At 52.4% G+C, this 23,922-nt stretch overlaps 1 protein-coding gene and 1 long non-coding RNA gene across 8 annotated transcripts in view; one reads left to right on the top strand and one right to left on the bottom strand.

Moving 5' to 3' along the window:
* The window catches only part of TNRC18 (trinucleotide repeat containing 18), an 88,357-nt gene that overhangs the window by 48,243 nt on the left and 16,192 nt on the right, over positions 1 to 23,922 (top strand). For all 7 annotated transcript variants that reach the window (XM_081819029.1, XM_081819028.1, XM_081819025.1 and 4 more), the window contains 5 exons: positions 1,151 to 1,322; positions 2,767 to 3,127; positions 6,415 to 6,690; positions 11,503 to 11,751; positions 22,049 to 22,479. In XM_081819029.1, coding sequence (XP_081675155.1) covers positions 1,151 to 1,322; positions 2,767 to 3,127; positions 6,415 to 6,690; positions 11,503 to 11,751; positions 22,049 to 22,479 — 1,489 coding nt within the window. The remainder of the gene's footprint in view (positions 1 to 1,150; positions 1,323 to 2,766; positions 3,128 to 6,414; positions 6,691 to 11,502; positions 11,752 to 22,048; positions 22,480 to 23,922) is intronic.
* LOC145721380 (uncharacterized) overlaps positions 14,438 to 23,922 on the bottom strand; it is a 229,223-nt gene continuing 219,738 nt past the window's right edge. Inside the window, exon 3 of the long non-coding RNA XR_014145033.1 lies at positions 14,438 to 14,552. This is a non-coding gene — a long non-coding RNA (uncharacterized LOC145721380). The remainder of the gene's footprint in view (positions 14,553 to 23,922) is intronic.

Raw genomic sequence — 23,922 nt, 5'->3', positions numbered from 1 at the left:
CCCCTCTGTGCGCTCCTTGAGTGGCAGCAGAAGCTACGTGTGGCACCTCTGGAGGTTTTCTTGAATGGTGGCTGGAATGAGAGCTCTTCCTCCAGGCTAGGCACGGATAGGAATGATGCTTCGGTCTTCCTGGGTGTCAGGGAGTAGCACGAGTCGAATGAAGCCCATCAGAGGACCGGAGTTGGAGCGTGCCTCGGCCTGGGCCATCAGGGCAGGGCAGACACTAGGCGGCCTGGTACTTGGCTTGAGGAAGTAGAGGGGGCTGCAGGGTGGCTTCAGAAGGCATAGGAGAGCCAGTGGGTTGGCCACAGGTCTTGTCAGAAGGCCACCCCGAGCGCCCCCACGACTTGCATTTATTCTCCTTGGATGTTCCTGGTGGAGGAGAGGTTGGAGACTGGAAGAAGTCCCGTACAACCAGCCAGAGGAGGGTAGGGAAGCAGTTCCTGAAGACAGCAGAGGTTGAGGCCGCCTGCAGGCAGCCCCTGGAGGTGGGCGCACTTTCCCGCTTTTGCGTCCAGCTCCATCCAGGGTTTATTGTGACCTCGGGCTCTGTGCTAGCTTTTTGGAGCCTCAGTTTCCCCCGTGTAAAAACCAGTATGTAGAACATTGTTTTGTGGCTGAAATACAAAGCACTGACATGGAACAAAGCACATAGTTGGCACCAAGTAAAAATTAATCGCTCTTATTACTTGTGAGGGTTTAGCTTAAAGTAGGCAAGAGAAGCCTTCAGCCTGGGACCATATCCTGACTCTCTTAATCCCAGGGGTACAGGAGACCAGCCAGTGACTCTTACCCCCCTCCCATCCTGGGAGAGTACCTTGACATTTCTGATCCTTGTTCTTGGCACGTTTTGATAAGGTGTGTGTGTGTGACTGTATGTGTGAAGAAGCACAAGCGAGAAAGAGGCCAGCAGAGCACACTGCCTTGGAGAAGCATTTCTTCTTTCCTGTTAAACTCTCATTCTGCCCCATTCACAAATAGAATCCCAGCACCATAGCTTCACAGGATCCGTCTCCCCAGATCCGTCACTCTGCCACCACTGTCTGTGCTTCGACATCCAGAGCCCACCCTTCAGGGCCGTGAGGGCGGACCCCCAACCCTTGAGTCTTTCCTGGCCGGGGTGTTGACCAGCAGTGCATCTGGGTTTCAGGCTGAGCAGCAAGCCCCTGCTGACGTCGGAGGAGTACGAGCTTGGAGCAGGGATGAGGAAGAGACACAAGGGACCTGAGGAGGAACACGATGCCCTCGTTGGAACGGGGAAAGCGAGGGGCAGGAACCAGCCTTGGGACGAGCACGAAGCCTCATCGGACTTCATGAGTCAGGTCAGTAAGCCTATTTTCCAGGTGTGCTGCCGTCTTAGGGTGGAAGGTCTGGAGGGTATTGCAGAGTTCACGCTCCCTCTACAGGTCTGTTGATCCTAGTCCTGCACAGAAACTGTAGAAATAAATGATTGCCTTAGTGCTACAGGGACTGTCCTCCAGTCTTCCTTATTGCACAGAGGTGGGAAATCAAGGCCCAGAGGAGGTCAGAGACTTACCAAAGTAGCGCAGCCTCAGGTAGAGCAGAGACTGAAAGCCACAACCCTGTGTGTGCTCCATGACCCTTTGCTGAAGCCACGAAGAGAGACTGCAAGTTCTTAACCAAATAATGCAATTACTGTTGTTTAACAGTGTAACTGTCTAATGAGCAGCTTCACCATTCTGTAGTCCTAAGAAACAAGGGCTTGATGCCATTGTAATTTCCTTGTGAACTCTCCAGGGGTAATGGGGTGAGAGCCAACTCCTTGATTTTTCTTATTTCTGCAGAGCATTGAAATCGTCCACTTAAGGCCTTTGTCTCTAAATACTAATGTACCTTGTCATCCCTCCTCATAAAGCTGCACGCAAGGGGACTGTTTCCGTTGATTCGGCCATCAGAGGGAAATACTCATATAAGGGACACTGGATCCAGGAGGAGGGAACAAAGCCAGTCTGTATATCAGGATCCTTTACTTGCAAATTGGGAAGGATGCTTCTTGCTGTTTAAATGACCCTATCCCAACTTTCTCCCCCGTATGATATGTTATCTGATTAAAGAAAATAGCGCTAAAATGTTCAAGTGAGGGGCATTAATGGCTTTGAAACTGTACATTTCCCTTTGACAGCAAATGACTGTAACAGACATGCAACCAGGACTTTCATCTGCGAGATCTCGAATTGCTCTTCTCTGCTTCGGGCATCCGAGGCACGCCCGAGGCATTCTCTTGGCAGCTCCGGCCCATTTAGTTGGATGGGCCGATTTAAGTTGTGCTGCAGTCTTCGTGGGCTGCCTTAGGTGGTCGAGCTAGATCAGCCGTGCTAGGATGCGGGGTTTCTATCTTGGTTCCATGCCTTCCCCCCCTCCCCCCGCCCGGGTCTCAGCACTAATGGGTCCCCGGTGCATCAGCAGGGCCGCTTGCTCAAAGGGCTTCCCTAGGAGGCACCAGAGAGCGCCGGGGAGAGCCAGTGGCAGTGCCAGCTTTAGCGATCGCTGAACCCACAGTAACAGCTCTGTGATAAGAGCTTCGAGGGCCTGGTCTCGGTTCACCTTCATGACAACCCCAAGAGGCCCGCCGTAATTATGCCCGTTTTACGGAGCGGGAAGAACCGAGGCTCAGAGGGCTTGAGCGACTTTGCCAGAAGCCACGGGCAGGGAGAAGGGACTGGAGCCCAGCTCTGTCCAAGCCGGTGCGCTGACACCCACTCTCCTGTTTCGCCAAATGTCTTAACCCGTGACTTCCCTCTGCAGCTGAAGATTAAGAAGAAGAAGATGGCCAGTGACCAGGAGCAGCTGGCCAGCAAGCTGGACAAGGCCCTGTCCCTCACGAAGCAGGACAAGCTCAAGTCGCCCTTCAAGTTCTCGGACAGTTCTGGGGGGAAGTCAAAAGCGAGCGGGGGCTGCGGCAGGTACCTGACGCCCTACGACAGCCTGCTGGGCAAGGACAGGAAGGCGCTGGCCAAAGGCCTCAGCCTGTCCCTCAAAGCCTCCAGAGAAGGTAAACACAAAAGGGCCGCCAAAGCCAGGAAGATGGAGGTGGGCTTCAAGGCCAGAGGCCAGCCCAAGTCGGCCCACTCCCCGTTCGCCTCGGAAGTAAGCAGCTACTCCTACAGTAAGTAGCGGACGCCGCGCCGCCTCGGGGCGCTTCCTCTCTCTCCTCAGTCTCCTCTTTCCGTCTCTTTCGTGGGCGCTCGACGGTCACGCCGGAAGTGGGGGGGGGGGTGCGGAAAGCGGAAGTGCCTGTGATTGGCGGGTGGGAGCGGAAGTGCGCCTGCCCTCTTGCACCGGTCTTCCGCTCGGTTGCGGGAAAGCCGTTGGTGCGAAGGCCTTTGCGCCACAGAGCCGGGGCTGCTCAGCGCGGAGCGGCCGTTTGCGACGACCGTAGAGGGGGACCGGCCTCGCCCGCCCACCGCAGCGCTCCGTCCTCCGGCCGGGGTTTCGGAGGAACGGCATCTGTCCGCAGAGCGCACGTCGTGCCGGGCAGCGCACTGATGGCTGTGCGGGCCGCGTCTGCCTTTGTGTTTCTGACAGCCCTCCAGGTGGCTGCCCCGCGTTGTGCCCGAGGGTGGACCGGCCGGGTCCGAGCGTCGAGCGGGAAGCGCACCGCCGCTGGACTGAGGGCCTCTCACTGGCCGGGGCGTGCTGCATGGGAGCTCTTTGCCCGGGCACTCGGGAGCGCGGCTTTCCTGAGCCTGGGGTCCACCCTGCTGGCTCTCCGTGGCCTAGGTGGCGCGCAGTCGGTGCTCCTGGGTGTGTGTGCGCCCATGGCTGGCTCTCGGTGGCCTCTGGTGGGCCCGGGTCGCCCATGGCACGTAGTTGGCGCTCCTAGGTGTGTGTGTGGGCGGACGGCCGGCTCTCCAGGACCTCTGGTGGCGTGTAATAGGTGCTCCTAGGCGTGTGTGAGTGGAGCCCCTGATGCCCAGGACCCATGCGCACTAAGCCTGTGGCCGCTGTGTGAAGGCCAGGAGGGGCTTCGTGGCTCCTGGCAGTTGTCAGCAGGGTCTGTGGTGGGCGTCCCCAGGCCCTGACTAGGGTGGAGGGCTCTTTCGTTGGGACTGCCTAGATGTGTGTGTCCGGGCTTTTGTTTGGCTCTGCGTGGTTCATTGGAGGGGTGGTTGAATGTCAAGGAAGTAGACACCTGTAATGCTGTTAAATTTTGTTTTTTTGAGGGAAGGAAATGTTTTTATGGACTTGGAGTTAAATTGTCATCGCCTGCCTCACAGGGCTGTTGTGAGCTCTAAGTGAGCTCATGTTGGTAAAAGCTGGCAGTGGCACGAGATTAAGCTGCTGCCGTTGTGGGTGGTTTTTTTTGTTTTTTTTTTTTAAACATTCGTATGTTTGGTTGCTCAGCACTAATGGGTCTCTAGGGCTGACGCAGAGATGAACGTGTGGTAAACAGCTCCTTTGTACTTTAGGTGTTGAGGACATGCTTGATTGCCATAGCTTTTGTGGCCCTCAATTTTGGATGGGTGTGAGCTGAACAGCAGTGCCCAGGCCCATGGCACCATGAGCTCATCTCAGAAACTCACAGCTCCGGAGGAGGAGGGAAGAAAGGCTTTCGTCTGATCTTTCCATCTCTGCTGGTTTTAGAATGATGGAGGGAGTGGGGAGGATTGCTGCTGCTTTGACTGCCAGAAGAATCCCATACTCCTCCCACTTACAGGTGCTTGGGGTACATCTAGAGGCCAGAGTAGCTCCGTCCTTGAGGTCTTTGGAGTGCTCTGAGCCTGTGAGTCCACCGTGTGCAGATGTTTGCATGCACAGAGCCATGTTCAGATTGCTTCTCTGCTACACCTGGGTCCAAAGTCCCAGTGTCCCAGTGAGGGAAGGGAGTTAAAGTTGCAGCAGAGAGATCAGAAGATCTGTGTCCCCCTAGATGCTGGCTATGATATGCAGCTGGCTCTGGAGAGAGCTCTTGTGTTTGTTTGTTTGTTTGTTTGTTTGTTTTTGGGCAGAGCGCAACGTGGGGCTTGATCTCGAGACCCTGAGATCAAGACCTAAGCTGAGATCGAGAGTCGGCCGCTTAACCACCTGAGCCACCTAGGCGCCCCTTGTTTGTATTTTTCATGTTGGCTTTTCTGTAGATAAATGGGAGGATGAAGTCACAAAGAGGTCAAGAGTGTTTTCTAGCACGGAGATGGCTGGCAGGACGTGGGAAGAGAGAAAACAGCTTTCTTTTTCACTTTGGGTTGTAGGGGTTGGGGGGCATGTCTGGTGGGAAGCCAGCTTGGTTGTCGTCACCCACGGACGTCTCCAGCCTGGGATGTGGCCTTGGAAAGGACGGACAGGGGCCTAATGGGGCTTGTCCACGTCACCCCTGTCTAGAGTTTTGAGGCCATCTTGCAGTTGGGGTCTTGGGAGTGGAAAGCGTAGGTACAGGAGGAGGCAGCTAGAAGACACTGCCTCCGCCTCACCTCCTGCACCTGGTACACGCACACACGCACGCACACGCACGCACACGCACGCACACGCAGACCAGTTTCTCATGGACTTGGAGATGGCAGGTGCTGCCAGAGCTGTAGCCCTGTTCGTTACTGTTCCTCATGTCCGGAGTGGATTTTATCAGATCAAGGGATTACACTCTTTGGCTGTGGAGCTGTTTTTCCCAATGAAATCTTGCTTGACAGCTTCACTGATAAAACAGATCAAAATGGTGTGAGGATGTTTGGGGTGGGGTTGAAAGGGGCCAGAGCTGTGCCCGCTTGATGGCCCCCTTCCCCAAAGCTGGGTGATCCTCTCCCAGGAAAGCTTGAGAACCCTGGCCTTCCCGCCCTGTGCAGTAAGGCGGGAGACTTGGGGGAAGCCAGCAGCAGTGTGCTGGTAACGCGGCCCTTTGATGGGAAGCCTTGAGTTGGAACATCACTTGCCAATCTCCTTGGTGTAGCTGCTTTCACGATGGCCGTCGTGATGCTGCTGGGCGGGGAGCTGGGATGCGTGTGCATGATTGCCCTCATGAGTCGGCCTGCGCCGCCCAGCATGCCCCTGGACACTGGTCTTCTGGGGCAGAAGAGCTTTACCCGAGCCCTTCCTTTCTTGGATCTTGTCCCTTCCCAGAAGGAGCCCGTGGGCTGGGTGCAGTGACCTCTGTAGCCCCGGGTGAGACCTTCCTGAGAGTGGGGCTCCCGCCTCCCCCGGGGCCCAGGAAGGCTGTTCACAGAGGTGGCTGTGTGCAGCCGCCAGCCTGGAAAGGACGAGCTCTGTGAGGCCTGCGGCCAGGGGGCCTCCCGGGTGAGGTCCAGGCGGTGGGCCATGGCTTGTTCATGGCCCGTAGGCATTCGGACCTCTGTGCCCTGGCACGCGCCCGGGCGTTCTCAGAGCCACTGAGAGTAATGGGAGACCCTGCCCCCCCCCCCCCCAGCACTCTATGACTTACTTTATTAAAAACTACTTTGACTGCAGATACGGACTCAGAGGAAGACGAAGAATTCCTGAAGGACGAGTGGTCTGCCCAAGGCCCGTCCGGCTCCAAACTGACGTCTTCCATCCTGTGTGGCATGGTGGCAAAGAATGGCAAGCCGGCTGGAGGCCCCAAGCTGAGCAAGAGGGGCCTGGCGGCCGCCCGGACTCTGAAACCCAAGCCGGCCGCGGGCAGGAAGCAGCCCTTTTGTTTGCTGCTTCAAGAGGTCGAGGCCCGTTCCTCCTTCAGCGATTCTTCGGAGGACTCGTTTGACCAAGGTTACTAGCTCCAAACACAAAATACCTTCCATGTTTTCTAGCGAGAGAGTGAGTGAGAGAGAGCGCGAGAGAGCGAGCGCGAGCGAGCGAGCACGCAGGAGATGGCGGGCAGAGGTGGCCCATCTGGGATGCCTCAGGAAGGCGGCCGTCTTGGTTCTTGGCAGCGTAGCCTGCTGTATCCGCCTGAGTCCTTCTATTTTTGTTCTTATTTGTACCTGTATCATTGTGATAACGCCACGGCCTGGCTCTTTTTGAGCTTTTATACGGACTGTTTTTGGTCTTCACCCTCCTCCGCGCTCCCCCTCTGCCCCCCTCCTCGCCTCCTCTGCCCCCTAGACTGCAGGCCTGGGTCGGGTTCTCTCGGGCGCAGCCGGAGGAGGCCTCCCGAGGGACATTTTGTAAATGGAATTCTGTCGTGTGGGCGTGTGACTTGATGTTTGTACCGCGATTTTGGTAATACCAAGCTTTATTAAACATACCGAGTTCATTTTTAACTAAACCCGTGTGCCTTGTCTCTCTTGCTGTGTCCTTACTAGACCATTAGGTTGCCGCCCCCCTCATTTGTTCCTCCTCCCCCCCACCTCCTCCCCACCCCACAGGGGTAGAGCTGGAATATGCGTCTGCCGCTCTTCTCTATTATTCAAATATCCCTGGTAGCTGTTGGCATGCGTTCATTCTTCAGGTTCAGAGTCAACTGCGTTCACCTCCAGCTTCATCTTTTGTTTTTTTTTTTTTTAGCTGCTTGTTTGTTTTTTATTTTCTTAAAGCTCTGTTTCTATGTAACAGCGGTTTTAAAAATATAAACACTTGTTTTCTAACACATATTTCTGTTTTAAAGGCCGTGTAGGCAGTGCAGGGTCAAGACCATTTGCTGCCCCGAGTTTTGTTGGGAGATTTGAAAGCGTGGGCTTTATTGCCACGTTGAGCGGCGGGGCCCAGGCTTTGGAGAGAGCACTGGCCTCTGAGCCCCCAGGCCTGGTCTGTTGGCCACCCGCCCCCCCCTCCCCCGGGCCCTCCTCCGCCTCACCAGTGCAGAGAGGGTGGGGTTCAGTGATCCTTGTGAACATCCAGGCTCTGACTTCCCCACGTTAGAAGCGTCCTAGGGGCAAGTGGGGGAGCCAGAGGATCCCGAAATGTTTCCTCACCCTGGTTTAGGATTTGCTTCAGGGTGGACCCCCTTCAGGGATTCCCAGAGCCTAGACTCCATGCTCCCTGAGTGAGGCTCAGGCATAATAGAGGTCAATCTGGACGGGCACTGGCTCAGGCCCTGGGACCAGATGCTACCCTACTTCCGGCCCTGCTCCCATTCCTGGTCTGCCTTCTCCCTGCCCACGCCTCCCATCCTGACTTGCCCACATCCATTTTGGATGACTAGGAGATGGCACAGTAGGGAGCCAGGTGCCCTTGGGACCCACATTCTCTTGAGCTGTGCCACGCGTGAGGGAATGGAGTCTGGGCCAAGGAGCAGGGAGGTCACTAACTCGCCAGTCAGCCTCATTTGCCCCTAGCCCTGGCCTCTGTGGACCAGTCTGGCTGGTTCACCATTCTCCTCCCTCCCTCCCTGACCCCTTCCTCCCCCCCCTTGGCTCCTCCCCTTAAGCCAGAGATCCAGCTTCCACGTGTTTAAGCTCTCCTGCCCCAGCTCAGACCCCGTAGAGAGGCAGGCAGCCCCTTCAGATGTCGTAGCATGGGGCCGTTTGCCCGGAGTGGGCAGAGGGAGCCAGGGGGCCCTCAGACCAGGCCGGATGCAGCAGTGGAGAGAGCCCAGCTAGGGGGAGGGGAGGAAGCCCCCCCCCAGCTGCACACACACACACGCACGCATGCACGCACGCGTGTGTGCTGGTCAGGTCTTGACAGGGATATTTGGGTAATAGGGTTTTCCTGACATCTGGTACTAAAACACCTGACTGCTTGGCTTTCTAGTGTCTGCTCTCTCCCCCCAGCAGCTTGACCATACCTTCACCCTTGATCCCTACCCATGATGCTTTGAATGTCTGTTTTGGTCTCTTGCATTTGCTCTCACGCTGCACTCTGGACGCAAAGCGAAGGCTGGGAGTAGGGCAGACGGCGCAGCGGGTCACTGAGCTTGGGTCCGAGCCTGGCTCGTTGCTCCGTAGGTAGGCAAAACCCTTTTCTTTGTGTCCCCTCTGCACCTCCCCTCCTCGGGGTTTGCCCCCATCGGCTATGGCAGCAGCGGATTGCTTTGGCATTTATCGATCGGGTTTTGGAAAACCAAACCAAACCAAGTTACAACAGACAATCCCACATACTGAGCCAAGAGTTTTTTGTTTCTGTTTTTTTTAATAAAAAGTTTTCCTGTATTACCTTGGGCTTCTTTGTTGGGACTTTTTCTCCCTCTGCCCTTGGCAAACTCTGTTGCCTCAGGTGTGGACAGCTCCAGAAAGGCTTCCTTGGTCCTGAGACCCGCCCCCCCGCTCCCCCTACCCCGCAGACCCCAGCCTGAGCAGACCAGCCACCGTGGGAAGCAGCCAGTGGGGGCTTTTGAGGGTCGCAGCAGCTGGAGGTGGGGAGGGTCTCTGGAGACCAATCCTGCTTTGTGGGAAGCAAACGCTGGTTTTGGCTTTTTCCTTCCAAGCACTTTTCCATGTTAGGGTGCTGGGATTGGGCTGCTGCTGGCCAGCTGGTATCCGAGGTAGACATTCCGGGCATCCAGAAACCCAGAGCCAGCCCTCCGCCACTGGACGTTGCTGGTGGGGAATCCTTCTGGATGGGAGAGAGTTCTGGAGTCTCCACACCTGAGCAGCCAGGGAAGGCGTTCTCTAGAAGGGAAAACTGGCCACACGTCTGACTCTGTGCCCCCACCCCAGCCAGCCCCCCGCCCACCACCCTGCTCAAATTGGCCAACCCCAGGGAGGCCTGATGTGGGGGACCCAGGCGCTGCCGAAAGTCTGCCTACACTTAGCCTGCTTTGCCGCTGTGGCCCACTGGGGCGGAGACAACCATGTGATGTCCGCAATGTGAATGGATCGCAAGCGTGCACTGCCTGCTTCTGCCTGCCTGCCCCACTGGCCTCCATCCTGCTTCATCCATTGCTCTGGGAGCCAGGCCTCCTCCTCCTCCTCCTCCTCCTCCTCCTCCTAACAAACCTGTCTCTGCCTCCTTCCTTTCTCAGCTCCCTTCAGGGATTCCTTAAACTCATTTCCACCCCCCCTCACTCAACAGAGACCCAGGCTCCCTTGGAAAAATCGGTAGACAGAACCCCTGCCCCCATAGCCGCACCCGGGGCCACCACTTTGGGCTGCTAGTCGCACCCAAGCAAGCAGGTGGCTTGGGGTGTGGAGGGAGAACGTGGAGTTGGCCGTCTGTGTCTGCCCCTCTCCGTTCCCTGAGCCCAGGCACTCCCTGCCCACAATAGAGCTTGGCGGGGTATACGGGCCACCTCTTTATGTCCCTTCCCTCTTCCTGCTGCAGAGAGTCGCCTCCAGCCTTGCCCGGCCCTGCCCTTGGTCAGCGGCCCCCAGAGCCACCGTCATGCTCCCAGCAGTCCGGGCAGACAGGCACCTTTGGGCAGGTGTCCCTGGGGCATCCCCTGGGCAGTTAGCCCCTGATGCTCTCTCGCCTGCCTGCCCTCGCGGTGTTAGGCTGTCTCCCTGGAAAGGTCAGAAGCAAGGTGTTACCTCCCTGCAGTCTCTCTTCTTGGTGGAGAGCTTGGTTCACGTGCAGGGAGCACTGCCTTCCGTGCACTCCCTGCCAGCCTGCTAGCTGCCCCACCTTTGTTCCCACGGCCCCTGCTGGGCTCAGGGCTGTAGGTCCCCGGGTGGCAGGCCAGTTCCTGGGGAGAAGCACTAAGTCTCTATTCACCAGCTGGAGAGACTGGAGCGTCATTAGATTCTTTCCGGGAGACTCTGGGTGACAAGACAGCCAGGCAGCCCTGGGTTTGAGTTCTGCCTGAGTGCTTGGCCACGCCGAGCCTCAGTCTTCTGGTGCAGAGTGGGCTGACCGTGCCCTCTCCCTTCCTGGCTCCCCGCGGGTCAGGAGGCATAGCCAGCTTGTGGCTCCCTTGGCCCTGGGGACAGCAGTTTCTTTTTGTAGAACAGGCTGGCCCTCTTTCTGTTTGGTCCTTGTTAGGCCTGCAAAGTGCTTTCTCCTACATTCGTGCGATCCTAAGTCTCCCCTTAGCTGGGTGGGTGGGCTGGGAGGGCCACCCCATGCCACAGATGAGCAAATGCTCGCAGAAAGTGCTCACAGAGGACCAGTATTTGCCTCAGGCTTCCCAGCTTGGGGATATTGCTGGGAGTCAACTTTGGACCCCAGAGCCTGCTCAAGAAGAGATCAAACTCCACCTTCTCCTATCACTAGCCCCAGACCCCTAGGCACCTGAGTCCCCGGGGCCCTCTCCCACCCCCTCTCTGCCCCTCCCTGGCCTCCTCTTTCCTTCTCTCCTGCCTCCTTTCTCAGCCTCCATGTCGTACGTCGGGGCGTGTGTGTGCGTGTGTGCGTGAGCTGGTGGAGAGAGCTGTCTCCAGTCCTTGTCCGTGTGTCTGTCCCCCTCCCCCCAGCACAGGTGCATGTTGGTGTTCCCCTTACAGAAACCCTCTGGTTCCCAAAGCCGCTGCCCACCACCTCTGGGCTGTCCAGGATGCCCACGTCTTGGTCTCGCTTTGATGGGGGCACTGGGTCATCGGGGGGGATTTATGGGCTAGTATTGGATCCACCCCCGGCTGACGAGGAGTGAGGAGCTAGGCTGAAGCTGTGGCATCCCTCACTGGTGCTTGGGCCGAGTAGGGGCGGGGTGGGGGGCGGCACCTGCCTAGGCCAAGGCTCTGACTCGCCCCCTGTTTTCTGCACCAGATGAGAGCTCCGAGGAGGAGGACGAGGAGGATGAGCTGGAGGAGGAGGAGGACGAGGCTGCCGGCGGCTATAGGCTGGGGGCCCGGGAGCGGGCCCTGTCGCCAGGCCTGGAGGAGAGTGGGCTGGGCCTGCTGGCCCGCTTTGCAGCCAGCGCCCTCCCCAGCCCCACAGTGGGGCCGTCCCTATCAGTGGTGCAGCTGGAGGCCAAGCAGAAGGCCCGGAAGAAGGAAGAGCGGCAGAACCTGATGGGTAAGTACCGGCAGGTGGAATGCAGGGGCACCGCTGCCCCATCCTGCAGACCGGAAACGGGCTTGGAGAAGGGTAGGAGCAGAGCTGGGGGCCACTGGAACCATGCCTCGTGGGCCAACCCCATCCTGAGCAGAGTGGTACTGGTGATGGGGGCCTGGCCTGCCCCAGGAGGGGGTTCCAGAAGCTGTGTAGGCTGACCTTCACTGTTCATGTTCCTGACTCCCCCAGTCATAGCCTGACTCCCCCCCTTAGGTGCCCAGTGATAGGCAGCTCCGGGAAGCAGAGAGGCAAATCTGCCCCTGGTCTGCACCCTGGGGGGCTGTAGAAGCCCAAGGGAGGCTGCTCCAGGTAGGCGACACCCAGGCTGAACCCTGAGAGAGAAGTGGGAACCGGCTAAGCATACACAGAGAAGTGGACGAGCAGGCTCTCTCAGTCTGCGCATTCGAGGCGGTTCACTTCGTGAGATGGGCATGCGGCCTGGGGTTGGGGCCTGGAGAAGGTCGTCACTGGGGGTGGTCACGTGCCGTGTCACTGTTAGCCAGGCTTACCGTCCCATTTCCCTGACAGGCTGACGGACACAGCCGGCTCTAAGGCTCGGGCTGGAGGCTAGGCCTTGTCCTGGCCCTGCTTCCTTCCTCTCTGCATCTCTAGTCATATGCCTGCCTTCTTGAGACAAACCGGGGACCTTCTCCTGGGCCCACCCCCATTCTCACCGGCCCAAGTGTCCCCTCCTGGACCCACCCCTGCTGCATGTGGGGTGCTGGGGACTGAGATGGTCTCACGTGTGTTCAGGCTGTGAGCTCACCTGGCTCCAGCCAGGCCAAGTCCTCAGCCTGGCCTTCCTGCCCTTCCCTGAACCTCCGGGGTCCATGTGAGACCCTCTGGCAGGGGCTGGGACAGGGAGAATGGGCACTGGGTGCTCCCCTGCTCTACCCCCGGGTCTCCCCCAGCTGCCCCTGGCTTCATGCCCTGCAGGCTACAGGACAAGAGCTCATTCCTATGGCCTGTACCGCCTGGCGGGACCCCATCTCTGGGGCAGCCTCACAGTCTCTAGGCCCTGACCCTGCCTCCTTCTCCTTCCTCCTCCCTCTCTCTCACCCCTCCATGTCCTGCCGCCGTTCCCTGGGGGCTTTGGGCCTGGCTCCCCTGGGCAGTGGCGCTGGCCTTCCTCCCGGCTACCCTTCTCAGGTGTTCTTTATACCTAAGCAGCTGGAGGGCTCTTCCTCAAAGCTCAAACTTGATCAGACCACTTCTCTGCTGAGAACCTCTGACTGGTTCCCTGTCGCCCCGTGGTCACATTCCACCTGTCTGACCCCCCACCATCAGGCTGTGGCTCCCCAGACAGCATCATCCTGTCCACAGGCCCCATCCCCATCCCTAAATGCACCAGCCGTCTTAGAACTTGCAATCTTCTGCTTTTTATCCAGGTTGTCAACTGTGTTGGCAGAGAGTTCCCCCTTTTATACTTTTTAACTCTGAGGGGTCTATAGTGATGTTTCCTTTTTCATTGCCAATACAAATAATTTGTTTCTGCTGTATTTCTTGATCAGTGTGGCTAGAAGTTACCAATTTCATTGATTTCTGCTCTTTATTATTTCCTTCCTTCTGTTTGGGTATAATTGCCAACCATTTCCTATTTTTTAACGTGCAACCTTAGGTTATCAACTTGGGATGTTCTTTCCTTGTGGAGACCTTAAAAGTTCTCTCTGAACCTTGCTTTAGCTGCGCCTCATGCATTTTCTGTTGTCCTGTTTTCATTATTATTTTCAGTTCAACACATTTCTTTTTTTTTTTTTAAATTTTATTTATTCATGAGAGAGAGAGAGGCAGAGGGAGAAGCAGGCTCCCAAGGAGCAGAGAGCCCGATGCAGGACTTGATCCCTGTGTCCTGGGATCATGACCTGAGCCAAAGGCAGACGCCCAACCATCTGAGCCACCCAGGCGCCCAGTTCAACACATTTCTTAATTTATCTTGTGATTTCTACTTTTCATCCAATGATTACTTAGGAGTATTATCTATTTTCCAAATATTGGTGGGGGTTACCTGGTTATTTTATTACTGCTGATTTCGAACGTCATTCCATCTTGGTCAGAGAAAATACTCTGTATAATTTCAGTCTTTTAAAACTTTAAAAATTTGAGGGTATATGGTATTTCGTAAAGAATGCATCTTCTGATGTCATTATATACAGTGTTTTGTAAATCATTCACTTCTATCAGGCAAGGCAGTGTGATTGGAAGTGTTAAGATCTTGTGAATCTTTGCTAGTTTTTGTCTAGTTTTATCAGTTGCTTACAGATGGGTATAAAATGTCCAGCTATGATTGCAGGATTTTCTTTCTCCTTATAATTTAATTCTGTGGATGTTTGCTTCATGTGTTTGAAGCTCTGTTATTGGGTACATATATACATTTATGATTGCCTGTTAAGTTGGTCGTTTTATCATTGCAAAGTATTCTTTTCTATCTCTTAATATATTTTGTTTCGAAGTCCCTTTTATCTGGTAGTAGACAGTCACTCCTCCTTTCTTATGCTTCCTATTTGCATAGTATATCTTTTCTTGGTCATTTACTGTCATCTTACCTTTGTTTTCATATTTAAAGTGAGTCTCTTATAGACAGCTTATAGTTGGGTCCTTTTTTTTTTTAGATTTTATTTATTTGAGAGAGAGAGACAGAGATAGAGAGCACAAGTGGGGAGGAGAGGGAGAAGCAGGCTCCCCACAGAGCAGGGAGCCCGATGAGGGACTCGATCCCAGGACCTTGGGATCATGACCCGAGCTAAAGGCAGACGCTTAACCTACTGAGCCACCCAGGCGCCCTAGGTCCTTCTTTTTAATCTGTTTTGTAATCTCTGTCATTTCGCTGGAGTGATTAATCTATTAATATTTAATGTAATTATTGACATGGTCAGGCTTGAATCTACCCTTTTTTAGAAATAACAGCTTTGTTGAAATATAATTCACATAACATAAAATTCACCCTTTGAAGTGTACAATTTGATGGCTTTTCTTGTATTTTTTTTTTTTAAGATTTATTTATTTATTTAATTGACAGAGAGAGAGAGAGAGAGACAGCGAGAGAGGGAACACAAGCAGGGAGGGTGGGAGAGGGAGAAGCAGGCTTCCGGCTGAGCAGGGAGCCCGATGCGGGACTCGATCCCAGGACCCTGGGACCATGACCTGAGCCGAAGGCAGACGCTTAACGACTGAGCCACCCAGGCGCCCGCTTTTCTTGTATTCACAGAGGTGTGCAACCGTTACCACTATCTAATTTCAGGGCATTTTCATCCCTTCCCCCCAAAGAAACTCCATACCCATTCATATCACTCCCCATATTCTTCCAACCCCCCCAACCCTAGGCAACCATTACTCTGTCTTCTATGCATTTCTCTATCTTGGACATTTGGACATTTCATATAAATGAAATCGTATAACACGTGGCCTTTTGTGTCTAGCTTCTTTTCATTTGTTACAATTGTTTGAGGGTTCATCCATGTTATATATCAGTACTTTGTTCCTTTTTTTTAATAGACTTTATTTTTTAGAACAGTTTGAGGTTCATAGCAAAATTGAGAGGAAGATACAGAGATTCCTCTTTACCCCCTGCCCTGCACACACGCACAGCCTCCCCCATTATCGACATTCTCCGCCACAGTGGTGCATTTGTTACCACTGATGAACCTACGCTGACACATCACTGTCACCCAGAATCCATAGTTTACGTTAGGATTCACTCCCGGTGTTGTAGAATCTGTGGGTTTGGGCAAATGTGTGTGGCCATCATTACACTGTCATAGAGAGCAGTTTCACTGCCTAAAAATCCCCTGTACCCCACCTGTTCGTCTCTCTCCTCTCCTCGCATGCCTGGCAATCACTGATACTCTGACTGTCTCCATAGTTTTGCCTTCTCCAGAATGTCATGTAGTTGGAATCATACAGCATGGTGTCTTTTCAGATTGGCTTCGTTCCGTTAATAGTATGCATAAAAGTTTCCTCCATGTCTTTCCATGACCTGATAGCTTGTTTCTTTTTAGCTCTGAATAATATTCCATTGTCTGGATGGACCACAGTTCATTCATTCATTCATTCATTCATTCACATACTCCAGGGCGTTTAGGTCATCTTGGTGGCATCCAAGTTTTGGCAGTTTTGACTAAAGCTATAAACATCTGTGTGCAGTTTTTTTTACGTGTGGACGTAAATTTTCAACTCCTTTGGGTAAATACCAAGGAGTGTGATTGCTGGATCTATATGGTAGGAGTCCGTTTCGTTTTGTAAGAAATTGCCATAATGTCTTCCGAAGTGGCTGCACCATTTTCATTCCCAGCAGCAATGAATGACAGATCTTGTTGCTTCACATCCCTGCCAGCACTTAGGATTAGTGTTTTGGATTTTGGATATTCTAATAGGTGTGTGGTGGTATTTGCATTTCCCTAATAACATGATGTGGAACATCTTTTCGTATGCTTATTTGCCATCTGTGTAATTTTGGTGACATGTCTGTTAGGATTTTTGACCCACTTTTTACATTGGGTTGTTTTCTTTCTTTTTTTTTTTTTTTAAAGATTTTTTTAATTTATTTATTTGAGACAGAGAGAATGAGAGACAGAGAGCATGAGAGGGAGGAGGGTCAGAGGGAGAAGCAGACTCCCTGCCGAGCAGGGAGCCCGATGCGGGACTCGATCCCGGGACTCCAGGATCATGACCTGAGCCGAAGGCAGTCGCTCAACCAACTGAGCCACCCAGGCGCCCTACATTGGGTTGTTTTCTTAATGTTGGATTTTAAGAGTTCTTTATCTATTTTGGAAAACAGTCCTTTATCAGGTGTGTCTTTTGCCATTATTTCCTCCCAGTCTATGGCTTGTCTTTTCATTCTCTTTATGGCGTGTTTTCACAAAGCAGAAATGTATAATTTTAGGGAAGTCCAGCTTTTGTGGATTGGGCGTTTGGTGTTGTAGCTAAAGATTCACTGCCAGACCCAAGGTCATCTAGATTTCTCCTACATTATCTTCTAGGGGTTTTTGAATTTTGCGTGTTACCTTTGGGCCTGTGATCCATTTTGAGTTAATTTTTGTGAAGGGTGTAAGATTCACTACATTCACTTTTTTGCACTGGTTCCGATGCCATTTATTGAAAAGACATATCCTTTCTCCATTGTATTGCCTTTACTCCTTTGTTAAAGATTATTTGACTACATTAATGGGAGTCTATTTTTGGGCTCTTTTCTGTTCCATTGATCTGGTTGTCTTTTCTTTTGCCGATATCTCACTGTCTTGATTACTGTAGGTTTACAGTAAGCCTTGCAGTCAGGTACTTCCAGTCTTCTGACCTTGACCTTCTTCCATCTTGAGTTGGCCATTCTGGGTCTCTTGACTCTCCGTATAAACTTTGGCATTAGTGTATTGATATCCACTTCTGGGATTTTGAGTGGAATTGTATTGAATCCATAGCTCAAACTGGGAAGTCTTCTTTCAGAGTTTTGTAGTTTTCATCCCATAGATCTTGTGCATATTTTGTTAGATTTAACCTAAGTATTTCATTTTGGGGAGTGCTAACGCAAACAGTATTGTTTTAAATTTCAAATTCCACTTGTTCATTGCTAGTATGTAGGAAAGTGATCGACTTTTATATACGAAGGCTGTAAAATGCGGCCTTGCTGTAATTGCTAATCAATTCCAGGAGATTTTTTGGTTGATTCTTTCAGGTTTTCTACATAGACACTTATGTCATCTATGAACAAAGGCAGTTTTATTTCTTCCTTCCCTATCAGTATGCTTTTTTTCCCCCTTGTCTTACTATATTAGCTAGGACTTGCAGTATGATACTGAAAAGGAGTGGTGACAGGGGACATCCTTGCCTTGTTCCTGATATTAGTGGGAAATCCTCTAGTTTCTCACCAGTAAGTGTGATGTAGGGTTTTTATAGATGTTCTTCATCAAGTTGAGGAAGTTTTCTTCTATTCCTAGTTTACTGAGAGTTTTTATTATGAACTCGTGTTGGATTTTGTCAAATGCTTTCCCTCTACCTATTAATATGATCATGAGATTTTTCTTCTTTGGCCTGTTGATGTGATGGATTACATTAATTGATTTTTGATTTTTGAATGTTGAACAAGCCCTGCATACGGGGATAAATCTCACTTAGTTGTGGTGTATAATGTTTTCTCATACATTGTTGGATTTGATTTGCTAATATTTTGTTGAGTATTTTTTGCATTTATGTTTATGAGAGATACTGGTCTGTAGTTTTCTTGTAGTGTCTTTGTCTGGTTTTGGTATTAGAGTAATTCTGGCCTCATAGAATGAGTTAGGAAGAATTTCTAACTCAAGAATTCCCTGTAGAGAATTGGTATAATTTCTTCCTTAAATGTTTGGTCAAGTTTAACAGTGAACTCATCTGGGCTTGGCATTTTCTGTTTTAGAAGGTTATTAATTATTGATTCAATTTCTTTAATAGATAAAAGTCTATTCAGATTGTCTATTTCTTCTTGTGTGACTTCAGACCTTATGGCTGAATAATACTCCATTTTATGAATATACCACATTTTGTTTATCTACTTTTTTTTGTTTTTTGTTTCCATTTTTGGGCTATCATGAATAATGGCAGCTATTAACATTCATGTACACGTTTTTCTGTAGATACATACGTTTTCAGTTCTGGCTACAAATCTAAGGGTAACATTGCCGGGTTATTTGGTAACTTGATGTTTAACCTTTTGAGGAACTGCCGAACTGTTTTCCAGAGTGGCTGCACCACTTTATATTTTCCACCAGCAGTCTGTGAGGGTTCCAATTTCTTCCCCAATTCCTCCCCAGTACCTGTTATTATGTGTCTTTTTGATGATGCCTTATTTCTTGGGGAGGAAGCCATTCTAGTGGGCTTGCAGTAGTATGTCATCGTGGTTTTGATTTGCATTTCTCCTGATGATGTTGAGGATCCTTTCATATGCTTAGTAGCCATTTGTATGTGGAGAAATGCCTGTTTAAATTCTTTACTTATTTCTTAATTGGGTTGTTTGTCATTTTGTTGTTGAGTAAGAGTTCTTTGTATATTTAGCTATACTCTGTCATTAGAAACATGGTTTGCAAGTATTTTTTCTCCTTCGTTCTGTAAGTTGTCTGAAGTTTTAAATTTTGATGAAATCCAAATATACCACTTGTACTTCTGGGGTTTATGTAAAAAAAGTATTGCCTAACCCAAGGTCACAAAGATTTAGTCCTGTTTTCTCCTAAGAGTTTTATGGTTTGTGACTTATATTTAGGTCTGTGATCCATTTTGAGTTAATTTTTGCGTATGGAGTAATGTAGGGGTCTTTTGCATGTGGAGATCCAGTTGTCCTGGTATCATGTGTTGAGAAGTCAAATCTTTCCCCCATTGAATGCTCTTGGTGCCCTTGTGGAAAATCAACGGAACATAAATATGAAAGATTATTTCCAGACCCTCTGTTCTAGTCCATCAGTGTATATGTCTGTTCTTAGACCAGCAGCACACTGTCTTGATTACCATAGGAATCATTGTAGGAGGCTTTGAAACTGGGAAATATGAATCCTCCATATTTGTTGTTCTTTTTCAAGACTGTCTTGGTGCCTCAGGGACCCTTGCATTCCATACGGATTTTAGGATTAGCTTGTGAATTCATGCAAAAAAACCCACTGGGATTCTGATTAGGAATTGTGTTAAATTGATAGATCATATTGGGGAGTATTGACATCTTATATATAAGTTTTTTGATCCATGAACATGGGATGTCTTTCCATTTATTTGTGTCTTTAATTTTTTTCAACAGTGTTTTATAGTTTTTACTGTACAAGTCTTGCATTTCTTTTAAATTTGTAAGTATTTTTTTGATGCTATTGTAAATTGAACTCATTTTTGGAGTGTTCATTGCTAGTGTATAAAATAAAATTGATTTTTGTATATTGATCTTGTATCCTGCAACCTTGCTGAACTCATTTGCTCTAGTAGGTTTTTAGTAGATTCTTTAGTATTTTCTATAATGTAAGATCATTTCATCTGCCAATAGAGATAGTTTTATTTTTTCCTTTTGGATGTGTATACCTTTTCTTTCTTCTTCTAACCTAATTGCCTGGGCTAGAATCTTCCATATAATGTTGAAAAGAAGTGGCAAGAACAGGTATCTTTGTCTTCTGATCATAGGGGGAGAACATTCATTCTTTTACCATTAAGTATCATGTTAGCGGTGAATTTTTATGGACGTCTTTGTCAGGTTGAGGAAGTCTCCTTCTATTCCTAGTTTGAGTGATTTTATCATGAAAGAATGTTAGGTTTTGTCTGTTACTTTTTCTGTGTCTATCGAGGTGTTCGTGTGGTTTTTGTCCTTTATTAATATGGTACATTACATTGATTTTTTTATATATCGAACCAACCTTCTATTCCCAGAATAAATTTCACTTGGTCATGGTGTATAATCTTTTGTTACGTGTTTCCCGATTATGTTCATCTCTGTTCATAAATTGTTATATCTTCCTAAGGGATTAACCATTTTATCATTTAAATATGTCTTTCTTTAACAATTTTTGTCGTAAGGTCAGTTTTGTCCGCTATTTAGCGTAGCCAGTTCAGCTCTTTTTCGGTTGCTATTTGCATGGTATATCTTTTTCATCCTTTGACTTTCAGTCTCTTTATGTCTTACCCTTCTGTTTTATATCTTTGGTGCTTTTTCTTGTCTGTTCCTCCTTTACTGCCTTATTTCTTGGGGGAGGAGGCAGGTGCACAGGACTCTGGGTGGGAGTCAGGGACATGGACTCGACTCCCTGCTGTGTCACCGTGTGGCAGGGAGGCCTCGGCGCATGCTCCCTGCTCTCTAGGCTTCATGCCTGTCCCCACCCCAAGGCCCTCCAGAGAACACTTCCCCCCCCCCGAGGCACTGTTCATGCTGCCCCACTGGCCTCATCAGGTATTTATCCTCCAAGAGGACATTACTCACGTAGTTCCGACTTCCCCTCTTCCAAGCAAGTGTCCGCTGTCCGTCACTACCCTGTCCACCCAGCAGTCCTGTGCCTTACACGACGCCCCTGCAGTGTTGGATTGGGTCTAGGTTTTCTGACGGTTTTCTACAGGGAGCTGTGTCAGGTGGGGCTTCATTCCGTCACACCCAGCAGCAGAACTCCAGCCTGCGTTTTATGGCCTGCACCCTAATCAGCCATGAAAGCCTCCAGCTGCCTCCCTGTGCAGTGGGAAGTCTGTTAACAAAAGATTAATTAATGGGATCGTTAAGCTTTGCCAGTGGCTCCCTCCCACGGAGTGCGCCCCTTCCCAGCCTGGCCCCGCTACAGCGGCTGCATCTGTTAGGCGATGGGGCTGGGCCTCTCAGAGGAGCCCTTGTGGGCGGGATGCTGGCTACCCAGGGGTCAGGAGGCCTGGGGTAGTGAATTGGGGATCTGCTTCTGGGGGGCCGAGCAGGACAGGATCGGCAGACGAGGGCGGGAACCCGACAGTGGGATATGTGCCCGCGGTGCTGGAGGTGTGGACAGAGGATTCACCAGGGTGCCGAGCAGGTCTTCTCAGATAGGAGACTGCAGGTTTCCAGGTAGAGGCCAGGAGAGAGATGGTGCTTCAGGGGCCAGCAAAGCAAAGGCCTGCAGGTTTGAAGGGATGGAGCACAACTGGGCATTGGAGAGAGGTTTGTGTGTAAAGGAGCCCAGCAGCTCCAGGGTTTGGATGGAGCCTGGCCCCTTGTCTGTGGGAAGGGACGAGCCTCAAGGGTGACAGGAGGGGGCCGGGCCCCATGGTTGTGTGAGTTCTGGTGAGGCCTACCCTCTAAAAGGGAGTGGGTGCCAGGGACCTCCCAGCTCTGAGAAGTGGCTCCAGGAAGTGGAGGAGAGGCCCCTCGCCGCCGGGCTCGGGGATTTCATGTGGGCTTTCCACCTGCCTTCCCTGAGGCCCTCCCCAGCCTGCCCTGGCTTCTGGGATTCCCATGGGGCACACAGGAGGCAGAGGGGAAGCTCACATGGGGCCAGGCAGGAATCTTCACGTTCCCAGTTGATGTTCTTGGGGGGAGGCGGCAGAGTCTGGGCAGCGACGGTGGCGGGGGGGTGCGGGAGGGAGGTTCGGGCCAGCAGTGGGGCCAGCAGGACCTGCCACTCACAGGCGTGTGGCCCGGCAAGTCCTCCCCCTCCTCCTCTGGGCCTCAGGTTCCTCTCCTGGAAATGAGAAGCCTCCCTTGGAGGAGGGGTGGGACTGTGGCCTTCTGCTGGTGGCCAGGGCGTCTGGGTGGGTGGGAAGTGGGGGTCCCGGGAGCCCCTGTCCACAGCCCCTGCCCTCGTCCCGCATCCAGGCACGGAGTTTGAGTACACCGACTCGGAGAGTGAGGTCAAGGTGCGGAAGCGGTCGCCTGCCGGGCTGCTGCGGCCCAAGAAGGGACTGGGGGAGCCAGGCCCCTCCCTGGCTTCACCTGCGCCCAGCGCCCGGGGCCCCGGCCCCACCAGCCCCGACAAGGCCAAGCTGGCGGCAGAGAAAGGGCGCAAGGCCCGCAAGCTGCGGGGTGCCAAGGAGCCCGGCTTCGAGGCGGGGCCCGAGGCCAGCGACGACGACCTGTGGACGCGGCGGCGTAGCGAGCGCATCTTCCTGCACGACGCCTCGGCCGCCGCCCCAGCCCCCAGCAGCGCCGCCCCCGCTGCTGCCAAGCCCAGCCGCTGCGGCAAGGGTGGCCCGCTGAGCCCTCGCAAGGACACCGGCCGTGCCAAGGACAGGAAGGACCCCAGGAAGGTAGGGGCTCTGTGCGGGGGCGGGGGCGGCGGGAAGGGACCCGACTGCCCGGCCCTGCTCCCCCCAGCTGCAGGGGCCACCCGCTGCCCGGGGACCTGGGCTCAGAGGCGCCCTCCCCTCCCGTCTCGGGGTCACACTCTGTCGTGGGAGTGAGGTGCAGAGGCCCCAAAGGAAAACAGCGATCCTGACGTGCAGTTATCAAAATACCGAACCCCCCGCTTGTGATACAGAGGCGCTCCGTGTGCCTCTTGAAGAAGGTCTCTGATACGGATGCCCGTTGCCAGGTCGAGTAGGTGCCGTCACTCAAGTGCTGAGCGTGAACCGTAGGTCAGGGTCTCTGTGGTAACAGTCATGCGCTACGTGACGGTGATTCTGTCGGTGACAAAGTCGGATGCTGCCGGTCCTACTGTGGTGCGTGGCCTCCACCCACAGCTGTAGGAGAATCTCAGCTCTTCAGAAGTGAGTGGAAGTCATAACTCCCTGAATTCTCTGCTTGGGCTCCCCAGCTGGAGACCGCTTGCTTTCTGAGCACTCTAGGACGGGCAGACCTGCTCCCCTCCTTGCGCGGGCCGCTAGGAACCTTGTGGCCATCTGTCCCCCCTTTGGGTGCTTGCGTTCAGACCCAACAGCCGGCGCTCGGCAGTGGCCTCTGAGTCAGGCCTCCCCACCCCCGACCCTGATGGAGGATGATCTCTCGGATAACAGGGACAATCTAGAGGACATCGTGGTGAGGGATGAGACCCGGTACTGATTTCCCGTACTGGGCGCTAGTGAGGAGGGGGCCGCATTCGGGGGTCCTCCGCACCTGTCTGTCCATGGCTGAAGCCCTCTCAGCTTTCCCCAGGCCTTGGAGGGAAGGTGCTGGAATACTGTGGAATGCTCAATGCTCATGATCTCACCAGGTGGTCCACGGTGGGGCCCAGGCAGGCTCTGACCCCTTTACCCCCATACGTCCTTCATTGGTAAAGGGAAACCTGTTCTGTCTGCTTACAACCCTCTGGCACCAACTCCCTGGAGTTGGCGGAGGGCCGTGTCCCCAGCCCACCCCCACTGTCCCTGAGCTCCTGACGGACGCACCAGCTGTGTAGCGGGGGTTCCCAGGACCCACTGTTGGGGTCAATAATTCACCAGAGGGACGCACAGAACCCGGGAGGCTCTTTCCTTCCTATGACCGGTTTTCAGGAAGCAGACAGTTCAGCAACAGCCAGACGGAAGAGATGTCCAGGGCAAGGGACTGGGGACTTCATCTCTTGGGCAGGATTGATTATTAACTCAGTCTCTGGACCCTCTCCCCTCTCCAGAGGATGCGGGGTGGAGCTCAGAGTTCGTGGCTTCTCCTCCTGGCTTGGTGTTTCTTTTTTTTTTTTTTTAAAGATTTTATTTATTTGACAGAGAGAGACACAGCGAGAGAGGGAACACAAGCAGGGGGAGTGGGAGAGGGAG

Source organism: Leptonychotes weddellii, chromosome 5 (assembly GCF_054177405.1).
Source record: "Leptonychotes weddellii isolate Sample4059 chromosome 5, ASM5417740v2, whole genome shotgun sequence".
Lineage (NCBI taxonomy): Eukaryota > Metazoa > Chordata > Mammalia > Carnivora > Phocidae > Leptonychotes > Leptonychotes weddellii.
This window is presented reverse-complemented; position numbering and strand designations above follow the sequence as displayed.